At 39.7% G+C, this 19964-nt stretch overlaps 1 protein-coding gene across 1 annotated transcript in view; it reads left to right on the forward strand.

Annotated features, from left to right (window-relative positions):
* Positions 1-19964, forward strand: part of LOC121284614 (protein FAM171B) — a 57816-nt gene that overhangs the window by 28490 nt on the left and 9362 nt on the right. The window contains exons 2-7 of the mRNA XM_041200127.1: positions 1190-1423; positions 2330-2422; positions 5538-5696; positions 8237-8407; positions 14298-14414; positions 18421-18541. Coding sequence (XP_041056061.1) covers positions 1190-1423; positions 2330-2422; positions 5538-5696; positions 8237-8407; positions 14298-14414; positions 18421-18541 — 895 coding nt within the window. The remainder of the gene's footprint in view (positions 1-1189; positions 1424-2329; positions 2423-5537; positions 5697-8236; positions 8408-14297; positions 14415-18420; positions 18542-19964) is intronic.

Below are 19964 nucleotides of genomic sequence, written 5' to 3' on the forward strand. Positions count from 1 at the left end.
CTGAGCCAGGAACACTAATTTGTAAAGTTTATCTCATAATGTCTTATGATATTCAAGACTTTTGTGAAGTAATTTAAGATGGCTTAATAAAATAGTGCAACAATTCATCATGATCACTTGTGTGAGGTTCCAAATCTCATTGCAAAGTTGGACTGTTTGGGTTTCCCCTTCTATTATCTGTATTCTTATTCTTTGCTTTGGTGAATCTATTTCTGACCTTAATCTGTTTGCAAGCAAGAAAGAACATTTATCCCAGCTAAATAGTGTAGATCATTTATGTAGGTTTAGCTATTTGTGTTTGTCCAGTCGCTGGGTTTACACAAGACTTTAGAAACTTCTTTTCACTTTATTTACAGTTTTTTGCTACCATCTGAACAGACCCATATTATAGAAATTTCTCCCAGTGTGTTGAAATAAATGTCAATAATTTGACTGGAGCTTATAACCATGAATGTATTTCAAACTGAGCAAGGCTTTAAACTGGTATCACTAATTTGTCAAGGGAGTGATAAAAATAATTGTCAATAATTACCTTGATACTTAAAGCAGTGAATAAGAATCGAGTTGCTGCTTTGGGTTCATAATTCCAGTGGTGTGGGTTTGTTGTCTCATAGTAGCAGATAAAATGGTGGAAAGTATTTTGTGTTACTTGGAATAAAGCATTTTAGTGTATTTCACAGTAGTTACCAGGCATACAACAAAATATTTTGCCAATTAAATGCTGTAGAACGATTGGACGCTTGGTTCTCCGAGTGGAAGTATAAACCATTTTCATTCAAAGCGGCTGTTCAACCCCACCAGATATTTGTGTTTGTCCAATGAGATTTTCATTGTCGCCTCCAGCTTGTGAACAACAAGCTCTCCATCTCCTTCTCAACAAGGACTGTTAAAAATCGTGGAAAATCAATTTAAACCAAATGTGCCAATCAAAACGTTTAATAAAATTTTTAAAGATACACTTTTAAGGGTTACTCTGGTCCCAAATATCTGTAGTTTTCAGACTAAAATTCATTGAATTAATTTACTCAGGAGGTAATTACACAGAACTAAAGATGCCCAACATCTATAAAATAATACTGGTCTGTGTGTTGGAGAGTCAAGCACAAATCAACCACTTCAAAAGAAATCTCAAGTATGATCTAGTTTAATGATGCTTTCGAAAAACTGCATTAATCTTCTCTTGTTTCAGGGTTATTATTTACCTTGAAGGTACAGATAAACGATGTGGTCACTCGTCATTATCTGGATCAGGTCATTGTTGATGTCTTTGTTAACTACACAAAGACTAACTCAGCCCTTACTGAGGATGGTGGCGGAGTTGTTTTCAAAGTACCTTACAAACTGGGCCTTACCCTGACTGTCACAGCACGTAAAGGTGGCTACCTACTAGCATCCTTGCCTTGGAAAACCCAAAGAGTGCCAGGTAAACGGTTGCTTTATCTTTCTCCAATTTTAATTAATCTTCCCATTCTTCTCCTGTCTATCTGAAGTAAGTTCAAAAATAACATAGGAATTTTTCTTTCAAGATATGAGGTAGTCGTACCAATTACCCACTTGTAGGCTCAACCTTGGAATGTCTTGAGTACAACCTTCCAAAGAGAGGGGTTAGAATGAAAGGTTCATTCCCTGTTGGCAACCAGCTATAGAACACCTATTGATGTAGTTGCTTTCCCACCTGCTCACATTGGGAAGAGTTTGGATGGAAGCTGCCCTCTGACTCACCTTTGAATTTGGCCTCTATGCCGCTCCTCATGGTGGACTACTGCAGTTCCAGCAGTGGCCACCGTTCCTGATGTTGCTGCTGGGACTGGAGAGCTGCCAGCTCTCTAGCTGGTGGCCCTTGGAGGTGGGACGTTCTCCTGCAGGACCTTAGGCAACTAATAGCCCAAGGACCAGTCAATCCAGTCGTGGCTTCCAGGTCCTGCAGCGACACCTTGGCCTCGACTTTTAGCTGGTGGACAGGGCCACTGCACGTGCATTGTTGTGAGATGCCAACAACATGCAGCAGTTTGCTTATTAGAATGCCCTGACAATACTTTGTTTAATGCTTTTAACCTCAGTTGTCGCACCCTGTTCCTGGAATCTCATTTGAGTTCCATGTTTTTATTAGTTGACTGCATTGAGGGAGTGAAGAAAGGTTTTGTAGAGGGTCTTTGATTAGATAGTATTTAATTGGTGACTTGGTTACAGTTTTGGAAAGAAACATCATGATTTTGGACTTTTCACTATTTTATGAACAGTTTAAGTGTTACTTAAATCAGGTGTTGTACTACTAAATTTTTGCTGTGGAGATTTATTTTATTATAATTTTATTATTTCTACTTTTCAGTTTTTGCAGCTGTAACTCTTTCAATGCTTCCACAAAGCCGAGCAAATCTTTGGCTATTTGAAGACACTATTTTAATCACAGGAGGAAAGATTGGTAGGTGGGGTAAATAATTGTTCTTGCTGTTTTTTTTCCTCATAGTTTACTTTATAACCTTTACTGTTGTGAACAAAAGTACACTGATGAACAATGTTTGATAGAATACTAAAAACTTGACAAGACCTCAAATGATAGTTTTTATAACTATAAATAAAAACTATATTTATGCACTTTCCTCTGGAAACTTCCCATTTTGGGTTTTGTTATAAATGTGGGTTTACTGTCAATACCTCCTTGGATTTGGTGGTGTAGAACTCTCCCATAAATGATCTGAAGGTCTTACGTTTATGAGAGTTGACTTGTGCTGCCCTGTATGCACACTTATTACCCAGTAACCAAGAGGTAAATAATAACTCTTCTCCCCCCCAACTTTGCTTTTGGTGGTTCTTGCGTGTATATCACTTCAATACCTCATGTGGTGGCTATAGTTAACAAAAGAAGTGAGGGATGGTTCTAATCATTAATGTGTTTTATTAAAACAATACCCACCCAGAGCAACTGTTCTTATCAGATTCACTTGGTTTAAATGGTTAAGTCTTATTTTTATGTAATGGTATGAAAATAATAGGAACAACATATTGCCCCACTTCAATGAATCATTTTCCTAACTTAAATGATAACTCCTCTGCATTGTTTTAGAATATCCCCTCCCTATCGCCTCCTGTTCATTCAGCACTTTGCTGCTTGATGGCCTCCTGCTGCAATCTATCAGCCTAACAGTGGAGTTCAAATTAATAGAATTCTCAGCAATGAGTGTGAATAGGCCCTCGAATATCATTAATTTTCTCTGGTTCAGATGCCTGCCCTGAAATTTAATATGCACTTGCCAGGCCTGGAGTTTACATTAACTCGTCTCCTTGAAAGCTAAACTAAATGCATAGTATAATGGTAGATAACATACAGCATACCAAAAGCCCCTATAGGCAGCATTGTCCAAAATTCTGAAACACCGCAAACTTTATTGTGACAGCTGGGGCAGATTCAAGTAGTACTTGTAACAGATGTGCCAGGGAGTAGCAACATAGGAAAACCTAGCATTCAGGATTTGAGATTGACTTGATTAGCAATTTCTATTTGCCAAAGTCAGGAAAAGCCTACCTAGCCTTGGAGCACCACTCTGCCTTGAGTATCCACAGGGGCAATAAACACAGAGAATTATGATATACCATAGGGGACAATGGTTTTTAACCATGTATTTTGGTACTGTGCGATGTGAGGTAGGATGCTTTTTTTAAACTGAAAATATCCTTGTTTAAATCTATTATCAATACCTCTTTACCTGAACTATCGGAATAAAATGCTTATTTTGAAGATTATTATTTAATTGCAGTATGTGAGACACAGACAAGATAATCAGTTTTACAAAGCAGATTTGTGTTCTTTCCCCTCTCCCAACAAAGAAATGCGGATTAGAGGGTTGGAAACAATGATCTCAGTTGAAAGTGGGGGTGGGTGGCACTGCAGAAACATATTAACCCTGAGGACGCATTGAGAAGCGTATTCACATTTCAGAAACATTTGCAGTGCTTGGTGTGTGCCGGAGGTGTAACTGGGACATGACCAGTGGGAATTTGAAATTGGTGAAAGCAGCAAGTGAGGCCTGTGCTTTAACAGATGGTGTTGTTACAGGGCTGAGATTTGCATTGAGAAATGAAGCAGTCGAATGATATGGTCGTTGGATAGCAACAAATGCTGCTAATTTAGTAAATAAGCTTAATGCTGTGCTACCTTCCTTGTCTTGCGCTACCCTCCTTGTCTGGCTTAATTTGACTTTTAAATATTTGAAATTGTAATATCAATAATAGTATGGAAAAGAAGGATAGGAAAAGTTCAGCTAGTCTGTCAAGACTGACTCACGTTCATGACGCCTGGAGTTCTCGTTCTAGCGATATAGCCCTAACTCTGTCCCCTTCAGCACCCCCACCCATCACCCTACTGCTACCCACTCTGTAATCACCTGAGAGGCAAAAAAAAACGGCTGGGGGGTGGATGGGCATATTCTGGAAAATTCCTCTTTTTCCCCTTACCCCACCCGAGATTATTGAAACTAGATCTGGAGATCACATTGACTTGGCAAATGATATCGGTTAATCCACTTACCTTCCATGTGGTGCAGTCTCTGCCCCAGCCATAAACCAGTCTGGCTTCCTCTTTACGGTGTGCAGCGAGTCTGCTCACACTACCATCCATGCATTCCAGAAGCTCCTCACTCCCTAGAGAAAGAAAATCCACCTAACATCTGGCTTATTCCTATGAAGGCATGCAATCTAATCCTTCATTTATTTCATAGTCTTTGAAGATGTTTTGGTTTTATTTTCTTTCGTAAATTCTGTGGTATCAAGTTGGTTCTTGACATGCAGAACACTTTCCCAGTTTAGTGATCAATATTAAAATGTAGAAGTCAATGGGAAGAGTTCAAAAGTCTGAGTCAGAAGGTGTAAACTGTAAGGATTGGGTGATGTCCTGATATTCAACAGGTATTTTGGAGGTTAGGGTATTATTTCATGAAAGTTTCACCTTCCTGGCAGTTTGGCTGTGGCATGTCATTTCTCCCAGGGTATTGAGCAATTGACTAGCACATGTGATGGGCCAAATTGTACACGATCTGTGGAGGAAACTGACCGATGAGTGGAGTACATATTTCTCATGCTCTCAATCTTCTGCTTTGTAAGACCAAAGAGCAAGCAAACTATTTAGTCATTATTTAAACGAAAGTATTTATCATCATATGTTCTTCTCAGTGCTTCAGTGCCCTAAATTAGACGTACAACTGTAATACAGGTATGTCTCACGATATGAGATACTTTTCAGTCTTACTATGTATTAGAGTGAAGATTCATATAGGATCATCGTGTAAGACCAACAAGTTCACAATATACTGGGAATATGCCTTTAAATGGCTCAATTTAAGTTAATGTTTTCCATGTATATTCTAGTTTTATTTAAAAAGTATGAAATAATGCTAATATTGATTACCAGCCTTACTAAATTTAAAGCTACTAGTCAGCCAACCTTACTGCCAAATAGAACAACATCATCTAATTAAACAACACACAACAGTTCAGGCTGCTCTTTTCCTTCCATTTGTAATGAAGCTTCTTGTGTTTTTTAGATGACCGAAGATATCCCAGTGTCCAATTTCCAAAAGGATTACTGAGATTACCGAAGAACACCTATGTTTCTAACCTAACAGCCTATCTCACAGCTCCACAGCCTCCCTGGGGAACAGAGAACTTTATCCATACAATGGGAACCTTAATGAACAAATCAAGTAAAGTTTTAATCACTTCTTGCAATCATCATACTCTATCTTATCATTCTGTGTTTCATTATCGTAGTGTTACTCCTAACATCCCTGCCATTGTGGCCCTTGGTAAATTTGCTGCCGTAAATTTGCCTCTGGGTTTCTTAACTGCCTGCCTGATTGTGTTTTATTGACTAAGTTGGAATCCTGTACTAATTCTTCTTCCTTTCCTTGCACTGGAGCAAAAGAAATCAAGCAAATGATATTGGAAGGCAGGATTATCACAGCTTCCATGCAGGAGGTGAAAGGATTCTGTTAAAATTGAGCCTTTTAGTAGACCTACTTTTGTAATAGCTTGTCTTTCCTTTTCCTGTGCAGAAGTGCTGAGTCTGTGCAGAGTGACACAATTGAAGAAAGAAGCTAGCTATGTGGGAAATTGCCCTAGCTACTACCATAGCATTGTGAACTGTGAGGGGGATAGTGGACTTCAAAAGGACATGGACAAGCTGGTGGAATGGACAGACATGTGGCAGATGAAATTTAATACAGTGAAGTGATACATTATTGTCAGAAGTGAGGAGCGGCAACAAAAAAATAAAGAGTACAATTCTAAACAAGCAGCAGGAACAGAGAGACATGCTACAAATTACTGAAGGTAACAGTACAGATTAAGGAAGCAGTTAACAAGGCATGTGGGATCCAGGACTTTATGGCATAGAGAACAAAAACAATGATGTTATGGTGAATCTTTATAAAATACTGGTCCTGCCTCAATTAGAGTACTATGTCCAATTCTGATGGATGTGAAGGCTTTAGCGAGGTGCAGAAAAGATGTACGAGAATAGCTCCAGGTATGAGAGACCAGTTGTGAGGCATAGATTGGTGAGCTGCGGCTTTTCTTCTTAGAGTGGAGAAGTTTAAGAGGAAATTTAATGGAGATCATGAGGGGCCTGGACAGAGTAGACAGGGAGAAACTAATCCCATTGGTGGAACAGTTGAGTGCGAGAGGATGTTAATTTAAGATGATTGGCAACAGAACTGGAGGCGACATGAGGGAAAGCCTTTTCACATAAAGAGTGGTTAGGATCTGGAACTGCCTGAAAGTGTGGTGGAGACAGATTCATTTGCGGCTTTCAAAAGGCAATTGGGTAATTAGCTGAAGTGAAAAGATTTGCAGGGTTACGGTGAAAGGCGGAGTAGAGGGACTAGCTGAGTAAGTTTTATGATGAGCGGAGTAATGTTACCATCCTATTCTGTAAATTAGCTACCTGGAGCTACATTTTGGTGATAGTGCCACACTTTGTGTACAGATTAAAATGATAACAGTACTTTTTTTTTACATGCTGACTTGTGGGTTTCATCCAGTCAGTAATCTTAGGGATAGTGTCAGCACACAAAGCCTTCTTGTATTCTGCCCAAATGTTTCCACTAAAATTGTCAACCAGGGAAATTACATCATTTTGCACTATTCATACATTTTAGTATTCTTTTCCATTGTTAATTTATTTTTTTCCTCCTCAGAATCCTATTCCACATATCCCTTTGAAGACGTGACTAAGTTAGTTTATCCCATCCCTCCCTGACTGCGAAGAAGTTCTTGTCTTGTTTTCAAAACTTGAGGTTAGAAGCTGTTGGTGGGGAGATTGCAGGTACAAACCTCATTCTGTCACTCCAAGTTAACACTAAGTTGTGAAGAAAGAACTTGCAATTATTTCCCATCTTTCGAAACCCTAGGACATCCCAAAGTACTTCACAACCAATTCATTAATTTTGAAGTGCAGCCAATGTTAGAATATGGGGAAATGCAGCAAGCAGTTTGCAGGCAGTAAAGCCGTACAAACATCAATAATTATAAATAGCCAGCTAATCAATTTTAATGATGTTGGTTGCAGGATGCATCTTGGCCAAGACATTGGGGGGAAAAAAACTCTCATCAAATAATGCAATGGGACTTTTTAAATATTCACCTGAACAAGCGGATGGGTCTCTGGTCTAATGTTTTATCCAAAGGACAGTACCTCTAACAATGCAGTATTCTATCAGTGTCACATAAGAGTGCCACACTGGATTATGCGCTCAAGGATCAGGCGTGGGGTGTGAACCATAACCTTCTGAGATGGAGGCGAGATCCTACCTTCATCGTTTAATCTTTGCATAAACTCCATGACTTTTCATTAAATGATTACTTTAGAAAGTAACTGATGCCAAAACTGATCCACAGATCATTGTAAAATGGTTTATTAAAATGGTAGCCAATTTTACTGTGCAAAATATAGGCTTAGGTATATTTAAAATTATGTCTTAAAACTATATCTTTCAGAATTTAAAGAGCACTATTGCATAATCAAACAACACAGTAGAAATCTATGAAATTGCACTTGTTATTTCCTTCTGACCCCCATCAAGAAGTTTTAGGAACAATAAAAGTTAATTAGGTGTGTGTTCCTTTTAGTTTGATTGAATGCTGAATCCATATTTGAACTCCTACAAAAACATAATTTCATATCAGGTTGGACTTATTTACTTGTTTTACTCAGTTTTTTAATGGAAAGTGATTGCTGTTACAGGACTGAAGAGCATTGAACTGACACCCCTGGCTGCCATTAGTGTTCAGTTATTTTCTGCCGAAGAAAATGTGAAGGTTGCAGGGTCCATCCAAATCACATTACCTCTTGGACCAACAGACTTGGTGACACATGCAGATGCTCTTCCAGCCTGGACATTTGACCTCAAAATTGGTATGTGAGCAAATCTCAATATCATAATCCTGATTTATTGTGGGTCAATATTAATACCTGGAGGGAAATACATTGTCAGTACACATGGCTGCGACAATCTGGATTGAAGCTGAGAGACACCACCTATTGGTGAAAAGGCCTGTTTAAAGTGCTTTTACTCAATATTAAACTGCAGTAGCGCAATATTTATTTAGTTTCAGTTCATGGTGCAGATGCTAAATAAATTGTAATTTAAATCTACATAGCTTACTGAGTACAGATGAGATGAGCCATTTAGTCCTTTTAGCTCATTCCTCTATAGAAACTCATTATGCCTCGCGCCCTGCCCTCCATCCCAGAGCTGTATCCAACTGCATCTTGATTGGCTCAAGATATATTTCCTCCACTATCTTATCACGAGGACCATTTCAATTATTGATCACTTTATGCATGATGGAGTGTTCCCTGCCTTGCTTTGCCAGCTTGTTCTGCAGTTGAGGCTTTCATTTGGAATAGTGTTCAAGATTAACTTTTTTCTTCTCCACTTCCATTTAATAGGCTAGAAATTCCCTTGGGTAACGTTGTAGGGGTCCCTTACATGCACTGAAAGGCCTTGAACTGATGCTATCCTGACATACAGCTCAACTAGCTGATATGATGCCATATTCTCTAATTTGGGCAATGCTAGTCCTGTTAACTAAATCATAGATCACGCTGCAAACAACAAGTGTTCTGCCAGAAGATGGGCTGCACACAGGTGTTACTTAAAGGGCCAGGCACCCAAATTGCAGGTAAGTTAATTTTTAGGAGTTTTATTGCCAAGTGTCTGGACTTCTCTAGCGGTGATGTGGTGAGTTCCTGAATTTGTCAGGGAGTGTAGCTGTAACGTCCTGGGGGCAGATGAATAGGTGACCCATCCGCACAAAGACTGCAATAGGTTTGGGGCAGCAGTGGCAGCGTCTATACTGTAGCATGACAGGGAGATGGAGAAGAGGGAGCACTGAAGACGAGCTCTGCACTATATCCTCTGACAACTTGGAGCTGGACTCCTCCATGCTACTTGATGGTGTCAGGAAGCTTCTTGACAGGCCAATCAGTGCACCCAGCATCTTGATATGAAATGTGTACTATATACAAGCTGCACTGTACAAAGCTCCATCAACAGCACTTTTCCAAACCTCTGACCTCTACCACCCAAAAGGGTAAGGGCAGCAGATGCATGAGAACACCTGGAACTCTTTTCCTAAGCGGGTGCACCTACAACAGATAGACTTCAGCGGTTCAATGGTGGCTTACCACCATCTTCTCAAAGTCAATCAGGGATGAGCAACAAGTCATCCTTGCCAGCGACGCTCACATCCCATGAAAGAATAAAAAAGTGTCCACAAAAAAGTTGTCCTATATGCCGCCCCATCAAGGCCCTTATCTGAGTCTTCTGCTGCAGAACGTGTTTGTGACCTTGCCCTCCAGTGAGACGGTAAGCAAACCATTTCCACCTAGCCTGGCTGTAACCCACTTATGTCCACGTGACTCACTACATGTAGATCCCAACTGCAGAATAGCCTCCATGGTATGTGCAGTGCCATTATCAGAGCTGGTAACTGGAAATGTCGGATTAAGTGATGGATCTCTTCATCAGCTCTGATTTGCTGTCTTCTCTCTCCTCCTGGGGCTTGTGATGGGCACATGGCAGTTCTAAGGAAAGCAGGAACTTGGGCAAGCTGCTCAGGGTGGGAAGCAAGCAGCTTGCTCTTCATTGTCAATTACAGGATGAGTATGTGCTGGCAATGAGAAGGGGCCTAAGGCAGGAATGTACCATCATCCTCAATGTTCTCAGTGATGCAGATGCCACAGGCTGCACTCATAAGGCTGAGTATTTATAAATCAATCCTTTGACACAAGGGACGGTAATGGGCTGGAGGGTGGGAGGGGCCATTTAATTGGGTGGGAAGACGTGGGGTGGAGTGTCCATCGTTTTCCCAACTGCCAATTTAAGTCGGGGTGGGGAAAGTCCGGTTTGGTCTTGCTGTCCATAGACCATTTGAGGTCCATAAGCGGGCAATCCTGAACACCCCATCCCCCCTGAGGTATTCAACAAGCAGCTGGGGGTGGGGGGCATGGGTGACCTCTTGTTCAGGCGCTGACAGCAGCAAAGACTTGCCCCATGGTTAAAGCACATCTCTGCCCTCCACACTCATCCCCTACCCAGGGGCCTTCCTGACTGGCCCCAGTGAGGCCACCCTTCATAACTGCACTCCAGAGCTCCCATTGCTGCTCTATATCATGGTCCTACTGCAGTACCAACAGTAGCAACTTTCCCAGTGGCACTGCTGGCCCTCTGACTGGTTATCTGCTATTGGAGGCAGGATCTTTGTCCTGAACGTCTTGGGGACCCCAACTGCAGACAGGCATTGCCTAATTGGAATTTAATTCAACCGGGGATCGCAGAAATGGCAGGTTTGCCACCAGCTGTCTGGCTGGTGACCCAGTATTGGCAAGTGAGGGGGTCCGATGAGAGCCTAGTCCCTTCCCTTCTGCTATCACATGCCTGTGGCCTGGATCCTTCAGTGATCCTGGGCCCTGGGTGAGTGCATAACCAGCAGCAGCCACTGCCTCCTCAGTGGCACTGCTGAGCAATGAAGAGCTGATGGTCTCTGACTGACTGACAGCTCTGTGGGTAGGACTTCTTCCCCGAGGAATGTCTGTCACTGCCCGGTTAAATGCATGTGACAGACTTTGCCAAAAAGAGACAAGGGCTCAAGCTAGCTCTCCAGTCGGTGGGCAAAGCACCCATCACCTACATTAAATTCCACCCATTTAAAAACAGGCTAGTTATGATTCTAAAAGTAGTAAATGTCATAAAAAATAAAGAGGACCTAACTCTGCATTTGACAGTAGACAAGTTTACTATTTGTTTATTTAAAAGTATTTTTTAATACAAACTGATAACTTGATCCCCCATTCTAAACTGAAAAGTAGAGGTGCAATCCCATGCTTAATAGGGATGTGGCATTAGCTCTTTTTAAGAAGCACTTTAAACTAATGTCTGATGTTTCTGCCTCATTGCATTGCACCAAAGCACAACAGTCGATGGTTTTCATCTATGATTGACCACATGGAAAGATCCCACTTTTAGCTGTGGTGCTTGGAAAGTGGTCCCAGGCAGGGAGAGTCACTCTGGGCTGTTTTTACAAGTCTTTGGGCATTGTCAGAGGCCAGGAGTAAGTTGCCTGTTAACCTCACAGCTGGGTTTTTATTCAAAAATATCTGGCCCTGGGCAGTAGATTAAAAAATACACACATTTCACCACAAAAGGAGCATTTTAGCACATGTAACTGGTCACAAAATATTCAAAGGAAGTAGAGTCAGCCATTTAGCCCCTCAAGCTGATCCACTGTTCGAAGAGATCATGGCTGATCAATGATCCATATACATTAATACCTTTGCTTATAAAAAAAATCTATAATTTTCAGTTTTAAATGTAACGAGTATCAATTGTCATTTGTGGAACAGAGTTTCAAACAGCTCCCGTCATTTGCATGAAGAAATGTTTATAAATTTCACTCCTGAAAGGCCTGGCTCCATTTTTTTGACTATGCCCCTGATCATAGGCTCTTCAGCTTCAGGAAATAGGGTCGACTGAGATAAACTATCTGTTAACTCTTATCTTCAAAACTTCAATCAATTAGAGGAGTTGAGGCCACAATCAGATCAGCCATGATCTTATCAAATAGCACAGCAGGCTCAAGGGGCCCAATGGCCTATTCCTGCTCTAATTCGCATGTTCGTAAATCACCCATTAACCTTTGAGATTCCAGGGAATATCACCCTGACCTCCTTTATAATTTAACCCTTGAGGTCCAGAAATCATTCTGGTAAAATTCCTGTGTACTCTCTCCAAAGCCAACATATCTTTCCTATGATATAATACTCCGTCCGATCGTGGTGTAACCAGGGCTTTGTATAGTTGAAGCATGACTTCTGCCCTCTTGTATTCTAGACTTCTAGTTAAAAAGGCCAGCATTCTATTAATCTTTTTGATTATTTTCTGTGCCTGTCCATGATATGTTAACGGTTTGTGTGCATGGATCCCCAAGTCTCTTTGGACCTTCACTGTTTCTAGCTTTTCACCATTTATAAAGTATCCTGTTCTACCCTATTTAAGCCCATAGTAGATGACTTTATATAAGCCTACATTGAAATCCATTTGCCACAGTTTTTCCCATTCATTTAACCTGTCAAAATCTCTTTACATTTTTATGCTTCTATGTGCACTGTTTACTATACTGTCTATCTGTGTGTCATCGGTAAATTTGGCTATATGGCCATCATCTATGTTGTTAATGAATAGAGGGTCTTGTGCGACACCACTAGTCATATCCTGCCAATTAGGGTAGCTGCATGTTATCCCTATTCTCTGTCTCCTGTTATGGTATGGCAGGTGGTATTTGCCAGGCTGACCAAGTCCACAAGGGAAACGTAGCCACACTATCACAGCAACTTTGCAATTTGTATTTATTATGAGAAGGTGTTTGCACTGAAGTCAGAAGTAATGAGTCCACTGCCACCTTTAGAGATTTTAAAGATTAAATTAAAACATTTATTAACAAAAGAAGAATAAACTTAAACACACAAGATTATAGTTACACAAGTTATAACAGTTCTCAAAATTTCTACTTAACCAGACTCTCAACTACACACCCCTTTTAAGGCAAGATTCCAATTTATAAAGTCATCCAGCAATATTACCACAAGTACCCACTGGACAATGGACTTCCAAAGGCTTTTAACACAACTTTGGTTACTGGAACAGCAAACTTCTGCAGGGTGGGTAGAGGCTTTTCCCACCAGTCTGTTTCACACTGCACCTTTCAAGCTCTCACACGGCCGCCCCTCACAGAGCCTCCCATCCTTCTTTGAAAAATATTTTATCCCTTTTGATTTGTAAATCCCTTTGTTTCCCCCTATCTTTAGAAGTTACTTTTCCCAAAATATAACAATCTTTAGTGTTATCATTATGGCTAGCACTTTTGGGAAAAATCAATGTAATCACTTTGCCTTATTTATCTTGCCAGTTGTAAACATTTCCAATGCTCATTTTGAAAATCAAGCACTTCTCCACTTATCTAAAAATGCAAATTCCTTTCACACTATATCTGCTGAGACCTCACCGTAGCTTACTCATCTCCATTTCAAATGCCTGTTTTACACCTAACTCCTTTGATAATTTAAATCTTGCAGTCTAATCGTGTCTCATTTAATTAAATTAGCTACAAACTCAGAACTATACACACACAGACATAAGCCTGCTTTCAAGTATCCCACAATAATATTAGGAAAAATAATTCCTTGACAGTCCTTCTCATCAACCAATTTCCAAACCAGGTTAATAATTAGTCTTCAATTCCATGAGCTTAAACTTCAGCTAACAGTTTCTTATGAGGGACTTTACCAAATGTCTCCTGGAAGTCCAGATAAATAACATTGAGAGACATTTCCATTTTCACTAGCTTATATACCTCTTCAAAAAAAAAATCCAACCAGTACATCAACCATGACCTACCATTTACAAATGCATGCTGGGTCTCTCCGATCAGCGGAAAATTTTCAAGGTGTTCATTTACCTTTTCCTTAATTATAGATTCTATTAATTTCCTGACAATAGATGTTTGGCTAACTGGTCCATAATTCCTTTGTTTTCATCTCCCAACTTCTTTAAATAGCGTAGTGACATACACAATTTTCCAATCCAAATTAACAGTTCCCAACTTAAGATAACTTTGGTAGATTATAGTTAGGGCATCTAAAATGTTCTCACTTCCTTTTATTAATGTTTTTTCTTTTGTCATAATTAAAGTCTAATGAACCAAAGACAATTACCTTGCTCACAAATGTTGTTCTTTTATCAAAGGTGCTTGGGTAAACCGAGGACTTGGAACAGTTAGAAAGGAGGGTGATCGACTTGTCTGGACATACATAGCCCCTCATTTGGGTCACTGGATAGCTGCACCATTACCTTTAACCACAGGTAAACATGCACATTATATTCTTATTCTTTATATTGCTGAAGAGAGACATATCGCCAATGCTTTTCATCTTGCACTCATCAGGAAAAATGCAAGAATGCCAAATTTCAAATAATCACAACTATTTATACTACCAGAGAAAAGAGTACTGATTGGTGCAAGTCCACTCTGATTGGCTGAGGCGTTACCATGGAGAAAGCAAAGAGGAGACTTTACGCTCCCAAGCTCCCAGGTAATTCAAAAAAGGTGCAACGCTTGAACATAATCCTTTTTTCATAATAAGCAAAGACTGTAATCAACCAGCCCCTGCTTGCAAAACCCAAAACAAAATGTTTATTGTTGAATGTGATTCTGTGATTGGGCAGCACTTGCTGAATAATCCTGAATGCGCTAATAGCTACACTAACAAACAATTTAAGATAAACAGTCAAGGTTGTAACATGGCTCATTTATGTTTGCTAAAAGTAGCATACATCAAACACAGGGACCAGTTCTCTGCAAGCAGACAGAATATGTTCAAGCCTTGCACCTTACAGTCTTTACTTTGCTTATTATGAAAAAAGGATTATGTTCAAGCGTTGCACCTTTTTTGAATTACCTGGGAGCTTGGGAGCGTAAAGTCTCCTCTTTGCTTTCTCCATGGAAACCCTTGGCCAATTGGACTCAACTTGCCAACCAATCAGCACCCTTTTCTCCAGTAGTATAAATTGTTGTGATCATTTGAAATTTGGCATTCTTGTGATTGTCCTGTTGAGTGCAAGACAAAAAGCTTCAGCAACATGTGCCTCTTTTCAGCAATACTCACATTCTGTACTAGCAAGCAACTGAACATACCTCTTTCTAATTTCCTATTTTATTCATCATTAGTGCCATTACACAGTTTTAGTTTTGTAAACTTGTAGGGAGTGCACAGAACTATAGATCAAATTGGATTCTGTAAATTAACAAATAGTGGACATTATCCTTTTGTATGTCTCAACATAATACAGCAGGCTATTTGACTACTTAAGACATCAGAGATGAATCTAACACTATCCTTGCCCAATATCCATGAAGACAAGAAAAAGCTACTTAAGTGTTAGCTGAAACTGAAATAGTGACTGCAGGTTGTTACTTTTTATTTCTCAAGATTGTTCTTCAAATAATTAATTTTAATTACATGGTTGATATGATTTTGAGTTAGTTACCCTACTAATGACAAGACCAAAGGAACTACCACTGAGGGTCTGGATGCATGCAGGACAAAAATTATGGGCTGGATTTCCAATCCAAGATCGGGAACCTGATGCTCACATCATTTCCAGATCCTGACCCTGCGTCGTGTCTGCTTTGCTGACACAACACTATTTTAATATGCAAAACCCTTAATTAGGCTATCACTAGCTCGGTGCCCAATTAGCAGTGCCAGCGTTGCCTGCAGTCAAAAACTAGATCTGGAGTGCAGTGCTCAAAGACAGAACAGCAGCCATGAATGAGCTTGCCTTTGACTTATATATTGGAACAGGCAGGAGAACACAGGATCAGCAGTCTCACGTGCATACACATTGCCAAACAGCCAATCACAAGGCACTTGACCCACTCTGCTCAAGTAATGATAATATTGTGCCACTGCATGAACACCTCAGTTTGAATAACCATTTTTAAAAAACATTTCAATTCAGCAAAAACATCACAAATGTGCACCAGACAATTCACTCTTCATGCTTGCTGTTTTGAACATTTCCTTCTGGTTCTCTCCAGCCTGTTAACAAGCTTTTTAATAAGCTGAATGGGCAGTTAATTGGAGGTGAAAGAGTTGCCAGTGCCCCAATCCCCTGTCCTCACTTTGAAAATTGCAGCGTGTTCCAGAGGGGTTGGAAGATTGACATGTTATGCAAGAGCACTGTTTTGAAAGCCAGCCCGCACCTGGCCTCGTTCTCACAGGCATTTGAAAATCTGCTCTGTTGGTTCTCTTCATTAACAGGTAGCTGCATTAACTCTCAAACAAGGTGATAGGATAATTGAGATCAGTAATAATTATAGCCTTGTCCTTAAAAGTTATGTAATACCTACACCAAATTACCAAATTCCATTTGATAATTCTTCAGAAAAAACACTGGGGCACATTTCACTGCGTGCTATTAAAATGCTTAGACAAAGTTAGCCAAAACATTTGTTCATTTTTTATTCTGAAGGAGATATGGGCTGTGGCAGACAAGGGTGGCAGATTTTATTACTGCCCTATACTTGTCTATGCTGCCATCACTTAGCTTTTTGGTATATGCTAATCACAGACAATTGGTTCCAATTTATAACTTTTCAATTAATTTAGGTAACGAGGTTGTTTGAAGTGGTTTTTGGTCAGTTTGTTTTCCCCTAAAATAATCTTGAAATCAAATTCAAAATATGGATCCACATAAACTTTTTACCTATCTCTACATAAGCATTTATTCTCTCCCCTCCTCATTTTTGAATTTGACTCCAGTCCAGCTCCACGTGCCGCACCCGGCTTCCAATCTGTCAGAGCTGGCAAAGAATCATCTTCCAGGTCTGTTGTTCTCAGCATTTAATCGGCAATAGCAGCTGTACATGTGTGATCCTGGGTGCCTTGCACACTTTATTTATCCTTTCTCCCCTTCTGTCCCATTTCTCCACAGTACTACTTCCAAACGACACAGCAGCGATCAACACAAATCGCCTGCTTACATTGCTGCTCTATCATTAACGTCCATCCAGAGTTATCAGTGCAGCTGTGGGTCACCCCAATCTAGGTTTTATGAGAATTATACATTTAAAAATGTTTGTAAATAAGGTAATGCAATTTGTTGGAAGAGCAACATCACCTGTTGTGAGAAGCTTGTGGGAGCTGTGCAGTGAGTCCAACATACACACAATGACCAAGAGAAACACAGAATTGTACAACGGGGAAGATGCATAGACAGTTGCAGAAAGAATAATGATTTTGTTTTGTTTGTCAGCCAGGAAATTAACTGAAACATAACTAAGTCAAGCCTCATTATTTGAGATTATTTCATGTCAGTGACAACAATGACTACTACTTGTATTTATATAGCATCTTTAACCTCGTAATACATTCCAAGGTGCTTCACAGAAATGTTTTGGTATCAACAAGATTTGGTACCAATACATATGCAATATTAGGACAAGTAACCAAGCAGCTTAGGTAGGTTTTAAGAAGTGACTAAACAGCAACGGGTAATGTAGAAGTTTAGGGCCTAGGCAGCCAAATACGTGCCTACAAATGGTTGAGGAATTAAAATCAGAGGTGTGCTTGAACTGTTGGAAAGTTTGTTAGTTTCTGTAAGGTATTGCTAAACAATTCCCCTCATTATTCATATGTAAAGAACTGCTGAGGGATGAACACTTTTACCCCTGAGAAGACACCAAAGAAACCAAAATTCTTAAATGAAGTTAAGAGGAAATCTGATTGAAGTATTGTAAATTATAATGGATCACAATGAGGTAAACAGGGAAGAGCTAATTACACTGGTGAGTCAAGATCCAGAAGATAACAATTTAAGATAGTCAGGATAAAAAGTGGTAAGGTTAAGGGTACTTTTTACACTGAAATTTATTAGGACATAGCCAGAAACTGTGGAAGTAGAAGGGAAGAAGATAAGTATTTTTCAACAAAAAAATGTAGAATGTTATAGGGAAAAGGATTAATTGGATAGTTCTTTCACTGAGCCAACAGTGGTATGATAGGCCAATTAGCTTCCTCCAGTGCTATAAATTCTGTGATTCTAACATTGGAAATCATATTAGGAAAAACCTATAGCCTTCGTTAACATCCAGATTTAATTGTCTGTAGTAACTAGGCAATCAGATGAGCTGTTCTCTTTTACTCATGTTTCGTCTATATTTGCTACAAGGCTAAGAACTACAGGAAGTCTGTACTGAGTGCATGATGCCTTTATTGCTTCATGCAGCCTCTTGAAGTTGAGTCTGATTTTAAAGCACACTCCAGAAGTCACTGATATCAATGAAAATCTGCCTTGTTGAATCTAGGTACAATTGGTCATATTGCAAAGGATATCACTACCTACCATACCATGCTCCTGGTGGCTATATTGGGAGGAACTGCAGTGATTCTTGCAGGATTCGTGGCTGTGCTCTTTTGTTTCTGCAGGTAAGGCTGCTGGATATCTCTGTACATAAGCATCTGTGCCCCTGGAGATTTGTAAGTTTCCAAAGCTATTTCATATCTCTGTATTTTTAATGTCCTGCAAAATGTGATTTTTAGTCTATAATTGAAAGCAAATAAATGATTAATTGTTGATCATGCCATTATTAAAGACACTGACAGGCTGACTCAAATGCTGCAGATGTTCTTGAATGGGGGATGTCAGTAGTGCAGTGGGAATAAGTGTAGATGTCACTCAGTAGAGCGCCTACTCCTGCCACGCTGTGTTTATTCAGCATTATTATGATTAAGGAGCTTTTCCTTGTGGCTTTTCCCCGACTGGGAAAATAACTATAGTTATAAAAAATCTTTTTATTAAGAGCTTCCATCTCACTGAGGCAGCTTCAGGTTAATTAACACCCAACAATCTGCTCTGAAAACTCTGCTCATATTTTGACAGTGACAATTTCTACCACAGCAGCTACGACAATTCACAACATTCTAAAACAATCAACAACATTCTAACTAAAATACTTCTTTTAAAAAACAGTCAGTTCGCCCTATCAATTCCCAATTTTAACGGATCCTTTACTCCAACACATTCCTGACTGGTCTCCCACAAATTTTGAGATAAATATAAGCATGCAAAATATTGGAATTTTCTTAAACAAAGTATGATTATTACATATTGAGTTGATGTGGTATACTCTGGGTGTGTGCCTACCTGGGATTTCTTTTTTCGGGTTTTATTTCATAACATAAAAAATATGGCAGGACGTCAGTGCTGTTTCAGTCTTTTATGTTACTGTGAGGGTGGGTTAATAATAAAATATTGAAGATTATGCAAAGTGCGATAGGTTGCAGTCTCACAGTTTTCAGGGTTCAAAGGGGGACCCAGGTCACGCATCCAAACTTAAGAGGTCAGCAAATTTAATTAGGGTGGTAACTGTCAGTGCATAGTCAGTCCTTGCTCCATATCTAACTGAGTGAAAGACTGACAGCTGTAATACATATAACCCAGTATTAAATTTTCACAGCCTTGCCTAAAGATAATCAAGGTTTGGGTGCACAGCCTTTTGTTTCTTTGCCCATCAACTATCAAGTGCAGAGTTGTGTGCACATTGAATCATTTCCCATATGGTGCCCAACGGGCATTCTGGTGTCACAAGTAAGACTGTAAAAGGATACGTTAACATTGGGAATTGACAGGGTGAACTGACTTCATTTTTTTAAGCATTTTATTTAGAATGCTATTGATTGTTCTAGAATGTTGTGAATTTTCTTAGCTGCTGTGCTAGAAATTGTCACTGTCAAAATGTAAGCAGAATTTTCAGAGCAGATTTTTGGATGTTAATTGGCCTGAAGCTGCCTCAGTGAGTTGGAAGCTCTTAATTTCTTGGTAAGAAAATAATGCAAAATTTAAAGGGAT

This window comes from Carcharodon carcharias, chromosome 12 (genome assembly GCF_017639515.1).
Source record: "Carcharodon carcharias isolate sCarCar2 chromosome 12, sCarCar2.pri, whole genome shotgun sequence".
NCBI classification, from domain to species: Eukaryota; Metazoa; Chordata; class Chondrichthyes; order Lamniformes; family Lamnidae; genus Carcharodon; species Carcharodon carcharias.